This window comes from Heterodontus francisci, chromosome 22 (assembly GCF_036365525.1).
Source record: "Heterodontus francisci isolate sHetFra1 chromosome 22, sHetFra1.hap1, whole genome shotgun sequence".
Lineage (NCBI taxonomy): Eukaryota > Metazoa > Chordata > Chondrichthyes > Heterodontiformes > Heterodontidae > Heterodontus > Heterodontus francisci.
This window is the reverse complement of record NC_090392.1, coordinates 71,868,726-71,895,181: the sequence shown is the minus strand read 5'-3', so window position 1 is coordinate 71,895,181 and position 26,456 is coordinate 71,868,726. Positions and strand designations below refer to the sequence as shown.

Below are 26,456 nucleotides of genomic sequence, written 5' to 3'. Positions count from 1 at the left end.
TAGGTAGAACTTAGGAAGTGGGAGGGAGGACGGTAATGCTTCTGAGGAATGTTGAAGCAGAAGTTGTCCCAGTGAAGGGTTAATGGATTCCCTTTGTAAAAAGGAGAGAGTGAATGCTAAAGCAGGATGAGGGGAGGGATTGATCAACTGAATGTGGAGAAACCAATATATCCCACTTTGGGTTTTACATCATAATTGCTAGATTTTTAATCTAAAAGGGATGATAGAAAAAATAAGTGTGTAACTTTTTGATGTAAAAATTCAAACATTTTTCCAGGGGACCATACTCCTGCTACAACAATAAAACCCGAGTGTTTGTGCCGGGAGTAATCCTTGTGGTAGGTGCAAAGAAAAAAATTAAAAGCACTGAAACTGCCCATAAGCTCCTGGAAACAGCTTGTCCTGCTGTAAACGAACCAATGAAGAGATGAAAATCTTTCTTCTGATGGTTGGAACTGAGCAAAAGAAGGGCGGGCTCGCTGATGGGTGACGTCAACCCATCCCCAGCCAGTATTTGTTTACAGAGGGAGTCTTGTTGCTGCAGGCCGGAGATTCAGCGTGTGATCAAACAAGACTCCATCTCTCCAGAGAGAGAGAGACCATCAGGAAATAAAGCTCCAGAGGTGAGAGAGGGGGAGCAAGGCTGCAATTGACACATGAAACTGATCAGATTCATTCACTACTCGGATACAGCGCAGGGACCATTGTTTCTGATCAGAGTCTGATGGGGATTGGACGGGGATAAAATGTAACATTTTCTGGGGCCGATGTCGCGGATTTCAAAGGTTCCGCGCTGGCAACATTTTATTTCGCTACCCTCAGGGTTTTCTCTCTCTCTCGCTGATGGCTTTTCGTTAGCCAGGAAGGTTAGGAAATCTCCCTGTGCAGACAGGGGAGGGGAATTACATCCGATACAACACAAACGCAAATCCAAAGTGCTGTTTTTTTTGCAACGCGAGCGGATTCTTCGACATCGCAAGGCAGGAATATGCAGCGGAGCTGGAGTCAGACACGGTCATACTGGACATTTTTAACGAACGTCCTTCTCCTGGCCTGCGTCCTGTCTTTGGAAAATGGAAGGGGAGCCCTGGGCCAAGATATTATCCAAGTGGAAGGTGTATTCGATCAGATGTATTTAGTGGTTGTCAATAACAGCGTCCAGAACATATTCGCTTTCAATCACACGGTTTCACGGAACAAGGTAAAAAAAAATTACAATAATGTTTCAGCTTTTGCGATTCCTAATGTCATTTGTAAGAAAGTTTGTGCAGCCCATCCCCCACTTGTTTGGTGAAGTCACAGGACGTGGGCCGATGTTATATTGTGACAGTAAAAGCATCGGGCCGGAACCCAGGACAGTGTCAATACCAAACCGGATCCTCCACAGTCCAAGCACGTTGCAAAATAATTTCTCTGCAACCGTAATAAAAAGCAAAATACTGCAGATGCTGGAAATCTGAACTAAAAACAAGAAATGCTGGAAATACTCAGCAGGTCTGTGGAGAACTGCTGAGTATTTCCAGCATTTCTTGTTTTTATTCATCTACAACCGTTTCATGTTGTTTCATTTTTGTGTGTGTGTGTGGGGGGGGGGGGGGGGGGGAATATTCAGTCCCTCCAAATGTTTGACACAGTAAATCAAAGCTGCACTATTGCTGTGTTTTCAAGTGTTGGTTAGGATTATCATTGTGATCATTTCTATGTAGGTTCTGCTCATTTCCTCATGTCACCTCCAACACATTTCTATGCGGGGGTTCCCCGTCCGCCTAAAGTAAAAGCAGCCATGTAACACAGAGACCAGTGAGCACACTAAAGCCATGGGAATGAGAGGCACCCACGTAGCAGGAGGCTGCCCTCACACCACACAGTATAGCTCCAACCTTCACCACTTCTGGACCTGGAGTCTCCTCCGCATTGGCACTTAGAGACACCCATACAACCTGGGCGCAATCCAATAGGCGGCGGAATTTTGGGCGTAACTATAGTGTAACTGTAATGCACGCAAATCTCCTGGATCTTTTACATCCTTCAAATCTCAGGCCACAAAACTGCCCATGCCCCTTGTCTCAAATGCGAGTGTCCTCTAATTGTACTTGTATAGGGGTCTCAACTTTGTGAGCAGATTTTCAGGCGCCGCGGGAAACAAAGTCATTTTCCAGATCTTTTTATTTGAGTTTTTTTGTGTGTTTTGCTAAATTATCCTGCTCCGTATTATCAGTTTCTTTTTGAATGCATTTTTATGGGAAAGGATAAGTCGCATGAAAAATTGAAAAGCTTCCCAATGGCAGGTTCTTGAACATGCTGTGTCTGATGTGAATGAATGGGTGAAATGAGTTGAAACTTTCAATGATAAGACATGAAGAAATGTATTGATGGAGGTCACCTTAATCAAGTCTTTGGTCACCTGACCTACTATCTCCTCATGTGGCTCTGTGTGCTTCAGTGAAGGGCCTTGGGATGTTTTACTAGGTTAAAGGTGCAATATAAATCCAAGTTGTTGCTGATGGGTGCTTCCTTGTTCCTCAATTGTTTACACTTATTTACGCCAAATTTAAGTTTGGGTGTATTCTAATGTGATTGGAATGATACTTGGGTGTAACTTGGCATCAGCATAATTGGCACATCTTTGGCCACAATTGCAACTTTCCGATTGCAACCACTCTGTACATTAAAACATCCAGCTCACCTGGAGGATTGTCAAGTGATTTGTTACTACTTCAACGAATGTGCCGGGACAGTACAGAATCAAGCAGCTGTGTTATACAGGGCTGGGAATTCAATGGAGATGAGGCAAGAGAACAGTTGAAGAGGTAAAAGAATAAAAGGAGTGAATCTGAACTAAAAATAGTAAATGCTGGAAGTGCACAATGGTGCACGATAGGTTGATCAGTATATGAGAGAGAAAGGCAGACTAGTCAAGGGTATTAAGGGATATGGAGACAAGGCGAGTGGAAAGAGTTCAGACTTATATCAGACATGGTCTCAATGAATGGGAGAACAGGCTTCAGGAAATGAATGGCTGACTTCTGTTCCTATGTTCCTGTGTTAAGGTCGCATTGGAGCTGATATGCATCAAACACAACATTGGTACAATATCTGTTGACTATTCCTTCCCCCTTCATCCCTTCCAAGCATTCATGTATTTAAATGGGAAGTTTGATGCAAATGTGAGGAATAAAGGGATACAGGGGCTGGATGAGAAGAGTTTATTAGAGTGGGAGGAGGCTTGAATGCAATCTAAACACAGGCATAGACCAGTTGTTTCTACACAAACATCAGTAGCGCAGTCTCAATCAATGGGTGGGAATCGGAAAGTTTCCCGATCAAATCTGGAGTCAGACAGGGCTGTCCTCTCTCCCCGGTCTTGTTTGTTTGCTGTATTGAACCCTTTGCTGAGTCTATTAGGAAGGATGCGAGCATAAGAGGGGTGACAATCCCAGGCAGCGGAGGCACTCAGGTTAAAACCTCCCTGTACATGGATGACGTCGCCGTCTTCTGCTCGGATCTGCTGTCCGTGCGCAGACTGATGAGCATCTGCGACCAGTTCGAACTGGCCTCGGGAGCCAAAGTTAACCACAGCAAGAGTGAGGCCATGTTCTTTGGGAACTGGGCTGACCGATCCTTTGTCCCCTTCACCGTCAGGTCAGACTACCTGAAAGTGCTGGGGATATGGTTCGGAAGGGCCGGGGCGTGCACCAAAACATGGGAGGAGCGAGTAGCCAAGGTACAACAAAAGTTGAGCATGTGGGGGCAGCGATCTCTCTCCATTGTGGGTAAGAACCTGGTCATCAGGTGCGAGGCGCTCACGTTGTTGCTGTACGTGGCGCAGGTCTGGCCCATACCCCACTCCTGCGCTGTGGCGGTCACCCGAGCCATTTTCTGCTTCATCTGGGGATCTAAAATGGATCAGGTCCGGAGGGACACGATGTTCAAATCTCTGGATAAGGGCGGGAAAAATGTACCCAACGTGGCCCTCATCCTGATGACCACCTTTGTGTGCGGCTGCATCAAGCTGTGTGTAGACCTCCAGTACGCAAACTCCAAGTGTCACTACGTGCTGAGGTTCTATCTGTCCCTGGTGTTGCGAAGGATGGGCCTGGGCACATTGCCGCGGAACGCTCCATGCAATTGGGCCGTGCCGTACCACCTATCCTTCGTGGAGCAGTTTCTGAAGGAAAACACCTTTGACCACCGGTCCATCAGGCAGTGGTCTGCACGGAATGTCCTCAAGGCCCTACGGGAAAAGGAGACGGGGGATCCTGTCGGATGGTTCCCCGAGTAGACCGTCAAAGTCAGTTGGCGGAATGCCTCATCACCAGAACTTTCAAACAAGCACCAAGACGTAGCTTGGCTGGTGGTGAGAAGGGCCCTCCCCGTCAGATCCTTCATGCACGCCCGAAGTCTCGTCCCCTCCGCACAATGCCCCCGCGGTGGCTGTGGTGGGGAAGAGACGGTTGCCCACCTCCTTCTGGAATGTGTCCTTGCAAAGCAGGTGTGGAAAGAGATGCAGTGGTTTTTGTCGAGGTTCATCCCAAGCAGCTCTGTAACACAGGAGTCTGTGCTCTACGGGCTGTTCCCAGGGATGCACACTGAGACAAACATCAACTGCTGCTGGAGGACTATCAATTTGGTGAAAGACGCCCTTTGGTCTGCCCGAAACTTGCTGGATTTCCAGCGAAAAGAGTTGTCCATGACTGAATGTTGCAGACTGGCACATTCCAAGGTCCAGGACTACGTGCTGAGGGACGCACTAAAGCTTGGGCAGCCACGGCAAAGGCTCAATGGGGAAAGACCACAGTGTAAGGTCTCCCCACCAAGCTGAACTGAGGGGCTGGATCCATGAGAAACCCCTCGAACTGTATCGGAGAAATTTTGTGTGCTGTAAATGTAAAAATGTATATGGCATGACAATGAAATGGAAGGGTTGTGAGGCAGCTCATGATTGTATAGAAGGAAACTGATCACCTTTGCACTGTTTGTATTTTTTGACTTGATGCAGTTTTAAACTGTTTGTGAATGTAATTTTTTACAGATTTTTATGAATAAAGTATATTTTGGAAATAAAAAAAAATAGACCAGTTGGTTCAAATGGCCTGTTTCAGTGCTGTAGATTCTTATGTAACACCCTTACTTTAAAGCCTGGTGATGAAACTACTCCAGGATGGAAAAGGGGTTCACTGATTTTGCATTAAGCTATTCCGAGTTCACTTCAATGAGAAGATGAAAAATGTGAACATGGCTTCATACACCTGGAATATTCTAAAATATAAGCCAAGAAACCAAGTCCTGCGATTTTAAAAATTGGATTTTTTTTTCCGTACTTAGTTCTGAATTTTGTGCTGTGGAAACATTAGACCTGCTAAATAAAATCACATTGTCAGAAACTGGACATTTCAAAGCCCGCTTTATTATTGGGACTTTAATAAAGGAAAGAAAATCCCTCCCCACACAATCAATAGACTCTGCCCAGAGACTGTCAGGTGGCCAATCTCCTGCAACCTTGTATCATGAAAACTGATTGGTCCCCTCTCATTGTTGACAATCATTGCTTTGCTCAATTGATTTGCAAACTCTGTCAAATTAAGTTGTTCCCTCTCTTCAAGTTCCTATTTGTCCCTATGGTTACTGCCTTCATGATTCGTGAGCTGGAAGTTAAACTACAGAACACTGTGAACTAAGAACTATACTCCCCCACAAGTTACAAATTTGAGTTGAAAATTAAATGTAATTTTTTAAATGTTGAAATTAAAATATTATATTTTGAAAGTTGCATTTGATACTTAAAGGCAATTGCACCAAACTGGTTGAAGTGGATGGTCATAGTTTCACAAAGCAAGTTAATTTGTATAAGCGTGTGATAGCAGCTCTCGGTGGAGTACAGGAGAGTTCCAAGTTTTTTTCAATGACCCAATTAGGTACATTTCATGGAGCCTTGCAGGTCTCGTATAATGTTTAACTGCATGTTCCGATTAATTTACATATAATTCAATCTGTAGGTACTAATGGATCTTATTGCCTGATTAGGATTTATCCACTAATGAGACAGCAATGCTGACAACAGCCCTTTCCAAACATCCATGCCTGTAACATTTGAACAGAGTAAGCCATTTAGTCAAAAATATACTTGCCACATCTGGGCTGCAGTATCCCTTTGGCTGCATTATAAAACACACTGAAACTGCAGTAAAATTATAGCTTGCAAACACCAAGCAATCCACCTTAAAACTAGTGTTAATTCACTTGTAACAGCCCTTCAAAACACTCCCACAGGGCATGCTGAGACCAAGTGGGCCCACATCAGAGACGCCATCTATGAGTCAGCTTTGACCACCTATGGAAAACGTGTGAAGCGGAATGTAGACTGGTTTCAATCTCATAATGAAGAGCTGGAACCTGTCATAGCCGCTAAGTGCATTGCACTGTTGAACTACAAGAAAGCCCCTAGCGAGTTAACATCCGTAGCACTTAAAGCAGCCAGAAGCGCTGCACAAAGAACAGCCAGGCGCTGCGCAAATGACTACTGGCAACACCTATGCAGTCATATTCAGCTGGGCTCAGACACCAGAAACATCAGAGGAATGTATGATGGCATTAAGAGAGCTTTTGGGCCAACCATCAAGAAGATCGCCCCCCTCAAATCTAAATCATTATTGGCGACCACGCTCTGGAAGTGGTTAAAGAGTTCACCTGCCTAGGCTCAACTATCACCAGTAACCTGTCTCTAGATGCTGAAATCAACAAGCGCATGGGAAAGGCTTCCACTGCTATGTCCAGACTGGCCAAGAGAGTGTGGGAAAGTGGCGCACTGACACGGAACACAAAAGTCCAAGTGTATCAAGGCTGTGTCCTCACTACCTTGCTCTATGACAGCGAGGCCTGGACAACGTATGTCAGCCAAGAGCGACGTCTCAATTCATTCCATCTTCGCTGCCTCCGGAGAATACTTGGCATCAGGTGGCAGGACCGTATCTCCAGCACAGAAGTCCTCGAGGCGGCCAACATCCCCAGCTTATACACACTACTGAGTCAGCGGCGCTTGAGATGGCTTGGCCATGTGAGCCGCATGGAAGATGGCAGGATCCCCAAAGACACATTGTACAGCGAGCTCACCACTGGTATCAGACCCACCGGCCGTCCATGTCTCCGCTTTAAAGACGTCTGCAAACGCAACATGAAGTCCTGTGACATTGATCACAAGTCGTGGTAGTCAGTTGCCAGCGTTCACCAGAGCTGGCGGGCAGCCATAAAGGCAGGGCTAAAGTGTGGCTAGTCGAAGAGACTTAGCAGTTGGCAGGAAAAAAGACAGAAGCGCAAGGGGAGAGCCAACTGTGTAACAGCCCCGACAAACAAATTTTTCTGCAGCACCTGTGGAAGAGCCTGTCACTCTAGAATTGGCCTTTATAGCCACTCCAGGCGCTGCTCCACACACCACTGACCACCTCCAGGTGCTTACCCATTGTCTCTCGAGATAAGGAGGCCAAAGAAATGTAATGTAAAACCACAGTCCAATGTACCTTAAAACGCTATGCACTAGGTGCCTTGAAAGTACATTAGATGGGATTCTGTGATTGGACAGCACTTGCTGAACAATCCCAAATGTGCTAAGAATTATTCTAACAACCAATTTAAGATTATCAGTAGAGCTCATAATGTGGCTCACTTTCTTCTTCTTCTGTGGCCTCCTTGTCTCGAGAGACAATGGGTAAGCACCTGGAGGTGGTCAGTGGTTTGTGGAGCAGCGCCTGGAGTGGCTATAAAGGCCAATTCTAGAGTGACAGACTCTTCCACAGGTGCTGCAGATAAAATTGGTTGTCGGGGCTGTTACACAGTTGGCTCTCCCCTTACGCTTCCGTCTTTTTTCCTGCCAACTGTTAAGTCTCTTCGACTCGCCACACTTTAGCCCCGCCTTTATGGCTGCCCACCAGCTCTGGCGATCACTGGCAACTGTGGCTCACTTACGCTTGCTAGAAGCTACATATATTCATATGCATGACCTGGCCTCTGCATGCAAAAGGAACATGTCCATGTTGTGCGCCTTTGTTCTATTAAACAAAAGCGGGGGGTAGGACAATAGTTCCCTGGTGCATTTTCCATGGCAACGCCTCGACCAATCAGAGTCAACTTGCCCACCAATCACCTCCCTTTTCTCATGCAGTATGTATTGTTGCTCCCTTTGAAATTTGGCATTATTGCATCTGTCAAAGCTTTGACAGCATGTCACATTTTTTACTTGTTTAAATTTAAACTTTTTTGCTCTTTTAAGACTGATTTACATTACATTTGAATATAAAACCATTTGGGCTGAGAAGTACGAGGACCTCTTCATAACTCCATCTACTGTTCTCAAAAAATACAAATGATTTGGAAAATGTACTTGTGAATTTGTGGCTGATGTAGTCAGTATGTGTGTGGAGAATGGGGAGAAACAGGACGACCTGTAGCCTGGTGAGGAAATCAAATGTTGAACCTTATTAGCTGGCCAACCACCCAGCCTGCTGATCAAAGCGTGTGAGTGAACCATCAGGGTGGAATCATGTACAGTAGACAACTTAAAAGTGAGGCAGCAAAATTATTTGATGTAAGTTCGTATTTTACCTACTTAAAAAAAATGTTGCACATATTGGTCACTGAAGTAATTTTCAATTCCATTTCACAAGACTGTATTTTATTTTTAAGAAAATAGTGTTTAAGCTACTGTATATTAGAATTAGAACATTACAGCGCAGTACAGGCCCTTCGGCCCTCGATGTTGCGCCGACCTGTGAAACCATCTGACCTACACTATTCCATTTTCATCCATATGTCTATCCAATGACCACTTAAATGCCCTTAAAGTTGGCGAGTCTACTACTGTTGCAGGCAGGGCGTTCCACGCCCCTACTACTCTCTGAGTAAAGAAACTACCTCTGACATCTGTCCTATATCTATCACCCCTCAACTTAAAGCTATGTCCTCTCGTGTTTGCCATCACCATCCGAGGAAAAAGACTCTCACTATCCACCCTATCTAACCCTCTGATTATCTTGTATGTCTCTATTAAGTCACCTCTCCTCCTCCTTCTCTCCAATGAAAACAACCTCAAGTCCCTCAGCCTTTCCTCGTAAGACCTTCCCTCCATACCAGGCAACATCATTGTAAATCTCCTCTGCACCCTTTCCAAAGCTTCCACATCCTTCCTATAATGCGGTGACCAGAACTGCGCGCAATACTCCAGGTGCGGTCTCACCAGAGTTTTGTACAGCTGCAGCGTGACCTCGTGGCTCCGAAACTCGATCCCCCTACTAATAAAAGCTAACACACCATATAAGCCAGAAATGTAGGTTATTGATGTGTGGGGGACAAGCTATGGGTCATTTTACTTGTGAATAATGCTGGATGGTACCCTGGAGAGAGCACTCAACTCCTGCTGGCTTGGTCCCACCTTCCTACCCATCCTGGACTTTCCAGCGTCATTTGTCTCTCTTCTGCAACTCTTGGTTTCTGGTTCACATCTTTCCCGTTTCATGTCTCCAGCTCTGCACTCTCAGCTCCCCCTCTCCAGTTCCCCTCTTCCCAGCTCCCTGTTTCCCCAACTCCTGATATGCAAATTCCAACTCTGCTCCCCCTCTCTCTGTTTCTTCTCCCCAATTCCCAGACTGAAAGCCCTCTCTCTCTCCGGCTCCTGGTCTCCTGCTCCCCCTTGTTCTGTTGCCAAACTGTCCGTACCACATAGAACAGTGGAAGTTCCTGCTCTCCAGCAAGCAGAAATAACTGATGTGGGGGTAGGTTCTATATGTGGGTCATAGATATTTTTCTGTTTTTCTGGCTGGAATATGAATTGTCTCATTATAAAAGTGGTCTTGCATTTAAAAAGACAATTCTGGTCATCTTATTTAAAGAGGAATATAATTGCATTGAAAGCAGTTCAGAGAAGGTTCACTGGGCTGATTTCTGGGATGAGGGGTTTGTCTTATGAGGAAAGGTTGAGCAAGTTGGGCCTATACTCATTGGAGTTTAGAAGAATGAGACATATAAGATTCTGAGGGGGCTTGACAGTGTAGATGCTGAGAGAATGTTTCCGCTTGTGGGGGAATCTAGAACTAGGGGGCACAGTTTCAAACTAAAGGGTCTGCCATTTAAGGCAGAGATGGGGAGGAATTTCTTCTCTGAGGGTCTTTAATCTTTGGAATTTCTACCCCAGATAGCAGTGGAGGCTGGGTCATTGAATATATTCAAGGCTGAGTTAGACAGATTCTTGATCTACAAGAGAATCAAGGGTAATGGGGGGCAGACAGGAAAGTGGAGTTAAGGCCACAATCAGATCAGCTATGATCGTATTAAATGGCGGATCAGACTAGAGGGGCCAAATGGTCTACACCTGCTCCTTTTTCTTATGTTCTTATGTCTCAAAAATAAAACCTTCTAACACTAAGGTTTGATTTCTGCTTAAATCGATTTCAAACTTTCTCTACAAAATCCCACAGCTGCTTTGAGGAGAATTTTGACAATAGTCAAAGGACAGTCCCATCCAATTGATTCCTTGAGAGGATCCCAGTGACTGCATGCAGCTGAAGAAATTGGGAAAGATGTCTTGCACATTTTGAATTTTCTGGGGAGACAGGGAGAGCATAATATCAGGTGGGATGGCGACGGAGGATTGTTAACCCCCAATTAAGGGTCTCTTCCCTCTGCAGCCACAATTACCCATGTGGCGGGCAGTCCTGTCGCCACATGGGAAGCACTACACAAAAAACCATGTAGGCTGCTTCTCGGCTGCAACGGGACTGGGGGTTTCTTGTTAAAAGGCACCTAAGTGCCTTAACGAGGGACCCGGCATCAAGAAGGAGGCTTCACTGAGGGCCAACCCCTGCCCTTGTTGCAAACCACCCACCCCCCGCATCGTGAACCCCACCCCATAAGACCCCTCCCACCCTGACCTACCTTAAGCCTGGTTCCAGCTCTGCTCCTAGTTGTCTGGTCACCGCAGATAAAGCAGCAGCCGCTGCCTCTGATTGGCCAGTGGCTCTCCAAGGGCTGGACTTCTGGTGACAGTGTCCTAAATCATAATGAAGGCCCACTGCTGTCCAGTCAAGTGCCTGATTGGCAATAAATTCAGTCCTTCCATAGAAGAGGGGATGTGGGGATCTTGGCGTCAGTTTCTCCTGAGGTCGAGACCCCCGCTGCTAGCATAAAATTCCCCCCTCTGTTGTTAAATGGATCAGTGCTTTGTCCTTCCTCAAATAGAGTTCTGGATTCTGGTGAAATGTTGAAAGGAGATACTGTATGTTCTGTATTAGAGAAAATATTCCAACCCTCTTCTATTTGATGCAGTGTTATATAGGAGAGGAACATAGGTACATAAGATTTAGGAGCAGGAGTAGACCATTCGAGACCCCTCAAGACCCCAAAAAAGAAATATTCTTCCAATCTATTTGAATGAACTCTTTTCTGTTCTTTCTGCAGACAGAGGGCGTCCGTGTCCATGTGAATGTTCTCGCTGAGCAAGCTAAAAGCCCCGTGCTTTTTGTGATCCGACAACAGAAAGCAGTGGTCTCCTTCCAGGTGCCATTAATCCTCAGGGGGCTGTGAGTATTTTGAGATCTTCTGATCATCACACGAGCCAGCTGCCAGTACCCGGAACCCTTTGGTGTTGAAATCCCAGTATCTCCATCCTGCTGTTTCCTAAGTGCCAGCCTTGGCTCAGTAATAGTGGCTCTCTTGCCTTCCAGTTAGCCAAAAGCAATACTTGCATTTATGTAGTGCCTGTCACAACCTCAGGATGTCTTGAAGTGCTTTGCAGCCAGTGAAGTATTTATTGAACTGAGGTCACTGTTGAAAGGCAGGCAATGCAGCAGCCAATTTGCACACAGCAAGGTCCCACAATTAGTCTATAATCCAGAGACAGTTCAGATCCCCACTGTGCCAGTTTGAGAATTAGAATTCAGTTCAACAAACAAATCTGACAATGAAAAGCTGGTATCAGTAAAAGTGACCATAAAGCTGTCGGAAAGATTGGTTAGAATGGAACTTGCGACCACAAGGAGTAGTTGCGGTGAAGAATATGGATTTATTTAAGGGGAAACTAGATAATACATGATGGAGAAAGGAATAGAAGGATATGCTGCTAGGGTTAGACGAAGACAGATGGGAGGAGGCTTGTGTAGAGCATGAACCTGTTTAGCTGAATGGCCTGATGGCGTAGTGTACATTCTATGTATGTAATTGACCAGATTATCTGCGTTGGGTGTTGGTTCAGAGATAAGTGTTAGCCAGGACATTGGGAGAGCACTCCTGCTCTTCTTAGTGCCTTGGAATCGTTTAGGTCCATCTGAGAGGACAGATGAGGTCTCGGTTTAACATCTCATCAGAAAGACGGCACCTCTGACAATGCAGCACTCCTTCCGCACTGCAGTGATGCTCCAATCTAGGTTATGTGCTTAAGTCTCGGGAGTGGGGCTTGAACCCACCCTCTTTTGACTCAGAGGTGAGAGCATTACCAACTGATCCAAAATTGGCATGTCACAGGAACACACCTCGCTCCAGGATTTAAGCACATCATCCTGGCTGGCAGTTCAGTGGAATATTGAAGAAGTGCTGCATTGTTGGTCGTTCTGTCTTTTGGATGAGCGTTAGCCTAAAGCTGTATATCCCTTCTCAGGAGGGTGTGAAACATCCCCCAGCACTATTTAAAAAGCAGTTGGGGGGTTCATAGAGTGATACAACACTGAAACAGGCCCTTCGGCCCACTGTGTCTGTGCTGACCATCAACCACCCATTTATACTACTGCTACATTAATCCCATATTCCCTACCACATCCCCACAATTCTCCTACCACCTACCTACACTAGGGGCAATTTATAATGGCCAATTTACCTATCAACCTGCAAGTCTTTGGCTGTGGGAGGAAACCGGAGCACCCAGCAGAAACCCGCACAGTCACAGGGAGAACTTGCAAACTCCACACAGGCAGTACCCAGAACTGAATCCAGGTCACTGGAGCTGTGAGGCTGCTGTGCTAACCACTGCACGACTGTGCCCTCCAATGTTTTCCCAATGTCCTTCACCAACATTTACCTCTCAAACAACATCACCAAAAAAAGTAGATGAACTGGTCATTCATCTCCATGTTGTTTTTGGGAGCTTGCTGTGCACAAATTGGCTACCTCACAAAACAACAGTGACTACTCTTCAAAGGTGATTCATTGCCCTGAGGATATGATAAGGTGCTATATAAATGAAAGCTTTTTCTTGGGTATAAACATGTAACTTGCATTTATGTAGCATCTTATCATGACCTCATGGCATCCCAAAATGCTTCACAATAATGTGAAGCCTAGTCACTATTGTTAGGACACAGCAAGATCCCACAAACAGCCGTGAGATGAATGACAAATTATTTTGTTTTGGTTGGGGAAGGAATGTTAGCCAATTGCACCGGGAGAACTCATCTGCTCTTCACATATTGTCATGGGATCTTTTGCATCTACATGAACAGGCAGGCAGGGCTTCAATTTAACAGCTCATCTGAAAGCTCATATTTCCAACAAAACAGTGTTGCACTGAAATGTCATCCCAGGTTATGTGCTCAAGATTTGAACCCACAGTTTTCTGACTTAGCGCGTGAGAGCGCTACCAATAATTTTGTCTAGCGAGTAGTGAACCCATACAGAGCAGAAGTGTCCCAGGTTCAATTCCTGACTGTGTTGAGTCAGCTAAACCTGGCCAGGGCAACCGATTGGCCAACTACGCTCAGATTGTGGAGAAGAGGAAATTCTGTTCATGATCACTATTGAGGGGTGACTTTTGTTGGAATTGAGTGTTGCATGATGAATGGTATGTGATGCTTTCTATGGTCAAACAACATGAAGGTCATCATTGTCCAGGGTGACACATGAGAATGGGCCATGGATGACGTACTAAGGGGCCTGTGCAAATATACTTCAGCTTGAATCAAGAAAAAGGAAAGAAAATGAATATCATCTGACTTTAGAAATATTAAGACATTTATATTTGTCAGCTTGGCTTATTGGTAGCACTGTTTCCTCTTTCAGAAGTTTGTGCATTAACCCCTACTCCAGGACTTGTGCACTTAACCTCAGCAGATGATTCAGTGTCCTACTGAGGAAGTGTTGCATTATCGGACGTGCAGTCTTTCGGATGAGCTGTGAAGCCAAGGCCACATTTGCCTGTTTAGATGTTAAAAAGGTTACATGGCACCATTGAGAGAAGGGCAGGAAAGTTGTCCTTGTGACCGCCAATCCCTCAAACAGCACCAAAGCAGATTGGTTGATGGTTAGCTCAGTGCTGCTTGTTACCTGCTGGAAAAAGTTACCTGCTGGAAAAAGCAACAGTGGCAACAGTTCAAAGGTTAATTATCGGCTGTAAAGCTGAGGATAGGTTCTTTCTTATTTATCAATTATAAAAGCAATTGAGAAATTGACTTACAGTTTGGAAAAAAAAACATTGTTCTGATTTAGCTTGCAGTGAGTGTTGGTGCAATGATCCAATATCTAATAACTTCTGGATGTGTCCTGCTGATAACGTTATGTCACATATTCCGCTGGTTTGCACAGGAATCAGTCAGTGCAATATTTACAGTAGCTGTAAACCCATGGATACTTGTTAAATACATGACATATACACAACGTCATCTGCCTTCACACGGCAGGGAGGTGTAATATTTAACTGGCAAGTAGCTCTTAACTTTTGCAACTGATTTATTTGTGCCTTGTGTTAGGATGTCACCGTACAAAGAACAAGTATTAGATATGAAGTTCTGTTTCGTGACAGCAAAGGGCATGAGTAGGATCTTTGCTCAGGCAATAGAGATTTGCCATTTTGGAACACCAATAGAAAAGATTTCCTCTGAATATTATCATACAGAAAAAAAAGGACGCCATTATAGTTTAGATATAAGTAACACAAAATTCCAATCCTAAATACAAATTGACCTAACATTTGCACAATTACGCATCTGTTTGCTTGTGATTTTTGAAGAAAATTATGATTCGACAAAGGTTCGTTTGAGTTATTAGTTTGACTCACAAATAGGAAACCAAAAATAGCCAATCTTAAAAAAGAAATCTGCCATTATTGGGAGAGAAATAAGTGATCCCAAGATAGATGAATCAGCTCTGCCAGGGTTTTGTGTAACAGCTTGATGTGTGTGATGAAGAGCTGAGAAGCAGTAGTTTGGGTCAAATTTCTTGCTGCAGATTTTTGAAAATTGGATCATAGCCAGGCTATTTTTATCGTGCATTACTGTTATTTTTCTTTTATTATTCACGCTGGAGTATCACATGTAAGGCCATCCCTACTTCTCTTCCCATCTCTACTTGCCCCTGAGAAGGTGGTGGTGAGCCTTCTTCTTTAATTGCTGTGGTCCGTGTGGGATAGATACGCCTATAGTGTTGTGGAGGGAGTTCCAGAATTTTGACCCAGCGACGATGCTGGAACAGTCGATATATGTCCAAGTCAAGATGATGTGTGGTTTGGAGGGGAACTTGGAGGAGATGATGTTTCCATGCATCTGCTGCCCTTGTCCTTCTAGGTGGTGGAAGTTGCTGGTTTGGGAGGTTCTGCCAAAGGTGCCTTAATGTATTGTTGTAGTGAAAGCTATATATAGTGCACACTACAGCCATGGTACGCCAATAGTGGAGGGTGTGGATCTTTAAGCTAATGAATGGGGTGCGGATCAAGCAGTTTGCTTTGTCACTGTTTCTCATTGTCTGTGTTTATCTGGGATTAAAATTAAATTTATTATAATTCTATGGGGTATCTTTATGAATGTACGCTCCCAGCTTGAAGCTTTGCCCACTGGGAACAAATAGGAACACAGGAACAGGAGTAGGGCATTCAGCCCATTGAGCCTGCTCCGCCATTCAATACGATCATGGCTGATCATCCACTTCAATGCTTTTTTCCCACACTATCCTCATATCCCTTTATGTCATTGGTATTTAGAAATCTGTCAATCTCTGCTTTAAACATACTCAATGACTGAGCTTGCACAGCCCTCTGGGGTAGAGAATTCCAAAGATTCACAACCCTCTGGGTAAAGAAATTTCTCCTCATCTCGGTCCTGAGTGGTTTCCCCCTTATTTTGAAATGGTCGGGAATTTGAGGACTTACAGTCTACAATTTTCCAACCAATGTGTTCCCAGTGGGCAAAGTTTCTTCATTGAGCGTGAACTCATAAAGCTAGCCCTATGCTATACCCCGTGATAGATGATGCTGGTTGTCTGAGATATATCAAACACTTTAACCACCATGCCCCTTCCTCTGGAACTCTCCCTAAACCATTTTGTTTTACCATGTCCTTCAAAAACCTCCCAAAAACCTACTTCTTCAACTGTAATTGTGCCCCACTTCTTAACGTTTGCAGTCTTTTCTTTCATAGAACATAGAACAGAGAACATTACAGCGCAGTACAGGCCCTTCGGCCCTCGATGTTGCGCCGACCTGTGAAACCATCTGACCTACACTATTCCATTTTCATCCATATGTCTATCCAATGACCACTTAAATGCCCTTAAAGTTGGCGAGTCTACTACTGCTGCAGGCAGGGCGTTCCACGCCCCTACTACTCTCTGAGTAAAGAAACTACCTCTGACATCTGTCCTATATCTATTACCTCTCAACTTAAAGCTATGTCCCCTCGTGTTTGCCATCACCATCCGAGGAAAAAGACTCTCACTATCCACCCTATCTAACCCTCTGATTATCTTATATGTCTCTATTAAGTCACCTTTCCTCCTCCTCCTTCAATTCCCCTCATGGTTAAGCAGCTTTTTATGTGAGGGCCACTGTTTAAGTGTAAGATGTCGTTATTCCCATTTTAGGTTAACTGATTCTTGGGATCATTGGTTTACAGTGACAGAATAGGTCAAATTCATTTACATGGGTTTGGGGATTTTTACCATGTTTTGGGGATCAGGTCCATTCTTCCGTGCAAACTGCAAATCAGCCATTTTACCGATCTTTTTATGAAAAATGTCTAGAGCAACAATACTGCAAATCACATTCCCATTAAGACCTAATGAACTAGAAATACATTGGCGGTGTGTTTTTTTTTCTGGTGCAAAACGGACACCTAAGCATCCAATATGGCGGGTGGCACATGCACAACATTCCACACCAGAAGTGCAGCACCTGCCATATTGCAGAGAAGGAGGTGTCCAGGGTCCATGCCTGAAGGAGGCATTAGATCCTTTGCTTATGCAAATAGGGGTCCTAACATCTGTTTGATGTCCCCTTTGCACAATTGGTCTGCCCTGAATGCAGCTGGCCAGGTGTACGTGTGGCCTCACCAGGGTTCCTTAAAGAGACCATGGGAGACCGCCACCAAAGAAGTAAGTTTGTTAAAAAATGCTTACCTGGATGCGGAGTGGGAGGAGAAGGAGTGGTCCTCCTTGCCCCACTGCAGAGCCGAAGACTGTTGACGACCCCTGATTGCACCCCCTCCTGATTGCCTCCTCCCTCTCCTGATCCTATCTCTCCTTTCTTGACTCCCCTCCCTCTCCTGATTGCCTCCCCCCACCTCCTCCCTCCATTATCCTACCCATAAGTTTATTCTAGGTTTTTACTTTCATTAATGTGAAGTTCAACTTCCTGACAGCAGTACTGAATGTACCTCTTTTTGATGTGAAGCAATGATGCATTGTCTAGCTGTCTCTTTTCAATAGTTGCATAAATTGTCAGTCATAACTGTTAACGAATAAGTAGGGTAGCTTCAAGTTTGATCCACAAGTGAGTTTACTCTCTGGCAGAGAAAGGCAAGCCCACTGTTAGAGCAGGAGAAAGTTTTACACCAAAACGTTGCTCTTGTTTTTGGTTTGTGCAGCTGAGAGGCATGTTCTGTTGGACAAGGCATGGATAGAGGGTAGAATGTGGGCTTGCCCTCAGAATTCTGAACTCGATGAGTTCCACTCAGCAACAACAACTTGCGTTTATATAGCACCTTTAACTTAGTATTAATGTCCCAGGGTGCTTCACAGCAGCATTAACAGACAAAATTTGACATCCAGCCACATAAAGAAATATTAGAACAAGTGACGACAAAGCTTGGTCGAAGAAGCCGCTGGTTGTTGTTTAGCTGGCTTAGCATTTGCACAGATAGCCACTGCTACATTTCCTACTCACACAGTGACGAGGGGAGAGCTGTGTATGTCTGGGTTGGTCCAGTTCTGCCACAGGAGTTGATCTGTAGTTGACTACGTCTGCCCAGATAAAGGCATCATTGATCCAGGCTTGTGTTACCAAAAAGAAAAAGAAACGTAGCTTCATAAACAGATCAAAAACTCCGAAGTGTTACCACTTTCAGAGGCACTAGTCTACTGGCTTAAATTCTGAGCAAGCTGGATCCTGAAATAAATACAGGAAATGCTGGAAACACTCAGCAGGTCTGACAGCATCTGCGGAGCGAGAAACAGAGTTAATGTTTCGCTTGATGCCCTTTTGTCAGAATTGGATCCTGAGTTTGACAATGCAGCCAGTAGTTGCTATTCAGTTACATTTTAACACAACTTTTGGACTTGGTAGCCAAGTGTTGGAATATTTCTACAGCCCCAGTCTGTCTTTGGTTGAATATATGACATCATTAATTTGTCCTGAGCTATGCTCCGCTTTACTCAAAATTTCAGCTGCTTTACTCTCGACATCCATTCTGTAGTACCCCTTTATGCATGGAAATGTCTTGAGTGCTATTCAAGGAGGTGAGGATGAGTTGAGAAAAATTAAGGTGGGAAAGTGAAAATAATGATCTGGAGACATGAGTTCAAATCCCATCATGGCACCTAGTGGAAATTAAATTCAATTAATCAATTAAAATCTGGAATAAAATGCTAGTATCAGTTATGGTGACTATGAAACTACTGGAATGTTGTAAAAACCCATCTGGTTCACTAATGCCCTTTTTGCAAGGAAATCTGCCATCCTTACCCGGTCTGACCTACATGTGATCCAGACTCACAGTAATGTGGTTGACTCTCAATTGCCCTCTGAAATGGCCTAGCAAGCCACTCAGTTGTATTCAAGAAGGAGGCTCACCACCACCTTCTCAAAGGCAATTAGAAATGGGCAGTAGAGCTGAGTGAACTTTACATTGGTCAGAAAGAGCTCTTGATGTATTTTAACAATAAGACAGTGTTTTGTCTTTTTGTGGCTCATCTGAAAGCACTCCTAAGTGCCTTGGGACATTTTACTATGTTACAGACGCTATATAAATGCACGTTTGTGTTGTATTCTTACAGCAATGCATGTCAATTATATCTTTGTGAAGGATCCCCTGTAAATTGAGTCAGCTACCAAAAAAGAAAGCAGTGCTATTATTGCAGGAAGCAGAAATACTGTTAACTCATCCAACACAGAAATCCGACAGATCTCAAGGATGCCTAGGATATTTCCAGGGACCCCTGAGCATCCTGGGAGCCCTGTCTGAAAACCTGCACAATCAATTTTACCAGCATTGACTCCAACTGGGCCTCTTCATCTGTCCAAATGTGTTTAAATTCCATTCCCTTTTATTTCTCTGTTCAGGAGTTGTATTTTCTCGTTGGACTGTAGAATTTTATGGTCGTGTGATCCATTAGCAGATTAATGGCCCTTTCCTTCTCCTCAGTCTTTACCTAAACCCATTCAGTTGCTAGTCCTGTTTGTGAAGTATGCTGCTAGTTTATCAATAACCTGTGCATATGCTGTAGTCTGAATGCTTGACAAAGTGTGTTTGTTCAGTCCTGTCAGTCGGATCATGTGTCACTAACATCTTCAGCAAAATTTCACTAAGAGCAGATTCTGAGCAGTTTAAATATTAAACTCTCTCATAGTCCTCAACCCTATTCAAATTGCTTCTACAATGGGTCATTTAATAAGTGCACCACACAGATCTTGAAAATCCAGGATTCGATTCCTAATCTGTGCTGAGTCAGCCAGTCTCGGAGGTGACAGAGAATTGTACCGAATGTACAGCACAGAAACAGGCCATTCAGCCCAACTGTTTCATGCCTGCATTTATGCTCGAATTGAGCCTGCCCCCATCTCTCTTCATCTAACTGATCACCATAACCTTCTGTTCCTTTCTCCCTTACGTGCTGATCCAGCTCCCCTTAAATGGATCTACACTGCTCATCTCAATTACACAAGTTCCACACTCTAATCCCTCTGGATGAAGAAGTTTCTCTTGAATCTCCTGTTGGATTTATTAAGGACTATCTTATATTTATGGTCCCTAGTTTTGGTCTCCCCCATAAGTGGAAACATCTTCCCTGCATCTATCCTATCAAAGCCTTTCATAATCTTAAAAATCGGGTCACCCGTCAGCCTTCTCTTTTCTAGAGAATAGTGCCCCAGGTTGTTCAATTGACAGAGTGCTAGAATTGGCATTAAGTTCCTAGGTTAATGAGGGGTTGGCGGGGAGGGGGTAATCAGCCAAGGCGCTCTCTCCTGATTGCTATCCATTAAACCCTGTTGGCAACTGTATCTCTGTGAGTTCAGGATTGGGCTCAGTTATGATGGTTCCCATAGTTCAAGAGCTTGTTGATGCTCATTATATGGACTTACACATGAAGAATGTCCAATTGGGTGCAATAGAAGAACATGGCCAGCGCCTGTTGATATGTCCCTAAACACGTTGGTTGATCAGTGAAGCTCACAGATTGTATCTTGCTCAAGGGTTACTCTACGCTCACTACAGATTTTACTGTGCAGTTAAAGCTCAATATAATCTCCCTCTCCCTTCTGTAGGTATCAGAGGAAATACATTTATCAGGACGTGAGTCGCACGCTGTGTCAACCAGAGATAAAGAGCGAATTGCAGATGCAATATTTCTATGTGGATGTTTCGACACTGTCAGAAAAAAACGCTTCAGTCCAACTGTATGTGAAACGCATTGAGCATTTTGTTCTAAGGTGGGTGAAATGGCACAGTGATACAGTCAAATCCTCATCCTCACTGGTCTCTGCTTCCCCAAGTAAGGGGAAGAGGCCCTTTCACCAACAGGTTCTTATCACACTGATGGTCTCCATACGGCATAAGGGTCTGGTTGTTGTGAATGAACCTTTGAATGTTACTTTTCTCTATTAAATACTGAAACTTTTATCTTAATCTATCTGTCAATCTAATTTCTTTAAACTATCTCCCATGCATTGCTAATGTGGAGTCAAGACCAAGCAAGGTTAGAGCTAGTGAAGATAACTTGACTGGGGTGGGAGAGAGGGGATGAGGCACATGGGAAGAGGGAAGGAGGGGAGCGAGAGTGGAGGGAAAGAGAGAGAGGAGGAGAGGGAGAGAGAAGGAAAAAGGTTGAGGACAGAGAAGGGAGTTGGAGTGAGGGGAAGAGGAGAGGGGAGGGGAAGGGGCAAATGGAGGGCAGGGGCATGGGGAAGTGGAGAGATGAAAAGGAGATGACAAAATGCGGAAGAGAGCAGATGAGGGAGGACTGGAGATGAAGGGGAGAGGTGAACAAGGGAAAGGAGAGAGGATAAAAGGAGGAAGATGTACAGAAGAAGGAGAATCATGAGGAAATAATGCGGAGCGGGGGAGGCAAAGATGATGAGGCCAATATGAATGACAGAGAGGAGGAGGAGGAAGGAGCTGGATGAGGACAATTGGCTGAGGTGAGGGAAAGAAGCAGACATGATGGAGGATCCTTGGATGATATTACGATGAGTGGGGAGGTGGTGTTCCTGGGAGGAAAATTTCTACTCACTATTGGCGGTTGCCAGCAGGCCAATTCCTCCTCCTTTAGCAGCTACAAAACTCTTGGCCTTTCCGCGAAGTGTACCATCTGTTCTTACCAGATTTTTTTTTAATTCATTCATGGGATGTGGGCGTCGCTGGCCAGGCCAGCATTTATTGCCCATCCCTAATTGCCCTTGAGAAGGTGGTGGTGAGCTGCCTTCTTGAACCGCTGCAGTCCATGTGGGGTAGGTACACCCACAGTGCTGTTAGGCAGGGAGTTCCAAGATTTTGACCCAGCGACAGTGAAGGAGTGGCGATATAGTTCCAAGTCAGGATGGTGTGTGACTTGGAGGGGAACTTGCAAGTGGTGGTGTTCCCATGCATTTGCTGCCCTTGTCCTTGTAGTTGGTAGAGGTCGCGGGTTTGGAAGGTGCTGTCTAAGGAGCCTTGGTGCAATGCTGCAGTTCATCTTGTAGATCGTACACACTGCTGCTAGTGTGCGTCGGTGGTGGAGGGAGTGAATGTTTGCAGATGGGGTGCCAATCAAGCGGCACTTAACTACTAAATTGTTCTTTGGAGTAAGGAGCTCCATGATTCACTGTGCCTCCATTGTCTTCAGTTTGGGGTGAATGAAGAGGAATGACCTTGTCAGTAGAATAAGATAGAATGGGTGAGTGGCTTTTTTCGTCTGAATTTGTCTGATGACCTGTCATTGGCTATCACTTATTTGCAACAGACTAATTGAAGTTCTTTTTCTAATTATATTTCTGTAGAAACATTAGAAAACAATAACTTGTGTTTTGAACAGTGAACTTAAATAGTACTAGATGTGGTGACAAGAATCAGTGGAGCTATAATACAGCCACTGTCTGGTAGAGAGTCAATAACTCATTCTTAACTCTCTGATATTCCTGATTCACTGCTTCTACCCTTCCAACAACTTGCTTAGTCAGAAGAAGCTTAATCTCAGACCCAAATAGCAGAAACAACCTAGAATCTTCCAATTCTTTATAACAGAGGTGGAGGCGCTTGAGTTTTAATTGTGCACTAATCATTCAAGACATTTTATTTATATCACAGAACTGCGGAACCATTCCAATTCAACGCGACACCGTCTCAACCTCAGGTAAGGGCTGATACTTAAAATTTCTGCTCAGCCTAAGGAAGTTTCTTCCTGTACTGAGGATCCACCATCTTTTCATCTTATTTCTTCGTTAAATGGAAAGGATAAGGTACCAGGGGACATTTGGGTGTTCATTCATTAAGATGGGATGAATAGGACAGATATCCAATATTGCCCAGGCTATGCTCAGAGACCCAGTCCCATTTATTAGTGGACAATCTTGCTGAGGGAGGTGGGGAAGAGAGAGAAGGGGGATAAAAGTGGGGGAGAGAAGGCAAGGTTTGTTGCCCAAATTTCTTCAGCTAGAGGTCGAGATAGGTCAAGGGATCAGCATCCCTTGTGCGAAGTAGAAACAGGTGCCTCGGATCCTTAGGGCTTTCTCCCCTCCTCTCCTGAAGGCTTTGACATTCTTGCTGGGGGTGGTTTTCATGGCCAAGTGGCTGTTATTCATATATGAGCATTGAGACAAACTATCTGATTGAGGAGAACATCACAGCTATCCCAATGCCAGCTTCATCCAGTGACCTTACTCATATTTGTGAAGCACTTTGGGACATTTCTGTATCTTAATTACATAATTTCTAGTCACCATTGGGGGCTGTCGGCAGGGCATTTCCCCCTCCTTTGGCAGCTAAAAATTATAATTATATAAAAATGTGAGTGGTGTCTGTTATCATTGTCACACTGTGCAGTTGACAGTAAAATGTCCAGCAGGAGAATCACTGGATAGATATCAGGAGCAGAAACTCTAGTCAGTTTTCCTTTCCCTCACCCAGGACACTGAAAGCAATTGCATTGACCTCATACTGGCCCCAGTTAGAGCAAATGTATTATACACTCTAGAGCACTCTCGAGTTCATACACATGGTAATACATGCCCAAGTGATGTGTTGTATGGGAGCTTCTGATGATCTACCACTGCGTACCTGTGTTGTCTTTGCTGTCTCACTTTCTTCCTGTTATTTGTTTGTTTGTAGTACTTTAAATACAAGTTCCCTGATGGTGAGGACTCAGTAATAGTGAAGGTGACATCAGATGCAGCCTTTCCCTGTTCTGTAGTTTCGATACAGGATGTCCTGGTAAGTGCAAAGTAGATATTGGAGAGCTCTTCCTTTTTTGTATGTTAGGGCCCGGTGTGTGACTCCCAACAGCAGTTTTGATTTTGGAATTGAGGAAAAACATTAGGAGCATTCAAGATGCAAATGAATGATGATATGTGCAAGTTAGAGTGGGCTACAATGGAGCAAGAGACCTTTCCTCAGGGAACTGTAGCCCATGTGAACAAAAATATTTCTTTTGGAAAGAAGCAGCTGCTAAAGTGCAAGAAAATATGCCAAATAACTATTTTCTATGTTTTTCTTGTTGCCGTTAATTTCTCATGCCTTTCATGTTTGTCTGACAATCTCCAATCTGGATAATGGAGACACTTTGAACTATGGTGGCTGCCAGGTTCATTGAATCTTATGTAAAACCAGGCTGAAGAAGGCAGTAGCCCGGGAGCGCTGGGTCTCTTTTACTTAACTCCTTAAGGTAGAGTGGCTCACTATTGTATGTTGTGCCGTCCTACTCCCAAATGTATGTTGATCATTTGCCTGAACTTGGAGTCATATGGTCAGTTGATGGGCAGTTGGTACACCCTGGATCGTAGTCACTGCCATTTTGAACATATGGAGATCCTTTATGAAGGATAAACATGGAAAAATATGGGGGAAGCGAGGAAGCTGTTAAAATTAGGAGATTGCCAAGAGGTGTGAACCTTCTTTACAAACTTGCACCTCATTTGTGCTGGGGACTTATTTACTAATATCCTTTACTTTCAATTTTCTTTCAGTGTCCAGTCAATGATTTGGACAACAATGTTGCATTTATTGGCACCTATCAAACTATGACTAAGAAAGCAGCCATTACTGTACAGGTAAGCTAAGTACTGCCTGTGTGAGAACAGGTGTGTTCTGTAGTATTGTTAACCAGTGTGTTGGTTTTGTGGCTTCCATTGGTGTCAATCAGCTTGGTAGCTCCCTTGCCTTTGAGACAGAAAGTTGCGGTCTGAAGTCCCACTCTTGGTCCCGAGCACATAGCCTAGACTGACATGGCAGGTGGAATGGCTGCACTGCCAAAAGTCCCATCTTTTGGATGAAATGTTAAACCAGTGTTCTGTCTGCCTGTTGGGGTGGATTATAGAGATTTTGTGGCAATATTCAAAGAAGAGCAGAGAGTTCTCCCAGTGTCCTGGCCAACATTGCTCCCTCGAACAACACTATCCAAAACGGGCTCATTCATCTCCCAACGCACCATTCGTCTTACTTGGTGTGTGTGTGTGTGTATCTTGCTGTGTGCAAATGCCGTCTTTACCCACGTACCAACAGTGACCACAATTCAAAAGCTGTGAAACACTTTGGTCTTCCTGAGTTGGTGATGAAGCGCTACATAAATGTGATTATATTTTTCTCTTTTCATATGGCAAAGCCATCGATAGAGCTGCTGTCAAGGCGCCGTGTTATGAGTATTTGATGATCCCCAGTTCTGTAACATACCTCACCTGATCAGTCTTAATCAGACATCACAGCGATAAAGTGTTGCAGCATATAGTGGCAAAATCAACTGGCTTGCCAGTTTTGCACAAAGCACCCCCCCCCCCACCAATCCCCAACACCAACCAAATTCCACCCATTAATCAGGTTGAGAGGTAAATCCTGCACATCCCAAGCGAATAACCCAATTGTACTTCAAAAAGCAACAGGTGGGTCAATGCGTAGTGGACTGGTGCAGCTCCATGATGCTCTGCAGCGTTCTGGGATCCACATGCTGAGTCCTGATCAGGGTTCAGTCATCAAGGGGGCAGAGAGTGGAGACGAAACATTTCCCACAAGGAGTGAGCAGAGCAGGAAGGGACAGGGACTGTGGGTTTCTGTCATCCACCTCCCCTCCCACCACTCCTTTAGAGAGTGGGGAGTAGACAGAGAGAGAGAGATCTGAGGGGAATCACCAGCTGGCTGGGATAAGGTATAATACCGAAAGTGGGAAGTGTAAAGAAAAAAATGATATTTGAAAGAACTATTTTCATGTTTCTGAAGACGTTGTCTAATATATTAAAACTTGTAAAGTGCAGCTCCTTTCCTGGCAATTGGGCATTTATTATTCTGCTTTTCATTTCCTGACAGAAAAAGGATTTTCCAAACAGCAGTTTTTATGTGGTGGTGGTGGTGAAAACTGAGGATGAGGCATGTGGTGGCGCACTACCCTTTTACCCCTTAAAAGAAGGTAAGAACAAGGGGTCTGGGGGCACATTGCCTTTCTCCTGTCAAAATAAGGAACAGAGGTGTGCTTATATCCATAAAAAGCAAGGGGACTCACTATGCTCCTTAAAGAAGGCAGGGGAAAGCACAATCCATCAAAGATGAAGTATGATAAAAGCAAAATACTGCAGATGCTGGAAATCTGAACTAAAAACAGAAAGTGCTGGAAATACTCAGCAGGTCTGGCAGCATCTGTGGAGAGAGAAACAGAGTTAACATTCTGATGAAAGGTCACAGACCTGAAATGTTAACTCTCTTTCTCTCTCTACAGATGCTGCCAGACCTGAAGCTAAAGTATGAGATAGGCCTAATGATAAAACAAAGAACTATCCATGTTCATCCATTCTCATATCCTTGCTATGGTTATGCTGGTGGACTAGT

The 26,456-nt window shown here is 44.5% G+C and overlaps 1 protein-coding gene across 3 annotated transcripts in view; it reads left to right on the top strand.

The window, feature by feature from the left end:
- The first annotated feature begins 497 nt into the window (after positions 1-497).
- sidt2 (SID1 transmembrane family, member 2) overlaps positions 498-26,456 on the top strand; it is a 75,772-nt gene continuing 49,813 nt past the window's right edge. For 2 of the 3 annotated variants that reach the window (XM_068054005.1, XM_068054004.1), the window contains exons 1-7: positions 498-1,201; positions 11,443-11,564; positions 20,720-20,884; positions 22,737-22,782; positions 23,757-23,858; positions 24,611-24,694; positions 25,941-26,040. In XM_068054005.1, the coding sequence (XP_067910106.1) occupies positions 989-1,201; positions 11,443-11,564; positions 20,720-20,884; positions 22,737-22,782; positions 23,757-23,858; positions 24,611-24,694; positions 25,941-26,040 (832 nt within the window). In that variant the 5' untranslated portion in view covers positions 498-988. The remainder of the gene's footprint in view (positions 1,202-11,442; positions 11,565-20,719; positions 20,885-22,736; positions 22,783-23,756; positions 23,859-24,610; positions 24,695-25,940; positions 26,041-26,456) is intronic. The other variant, XM_068054007.1, reaches the window with a different exon arrangement.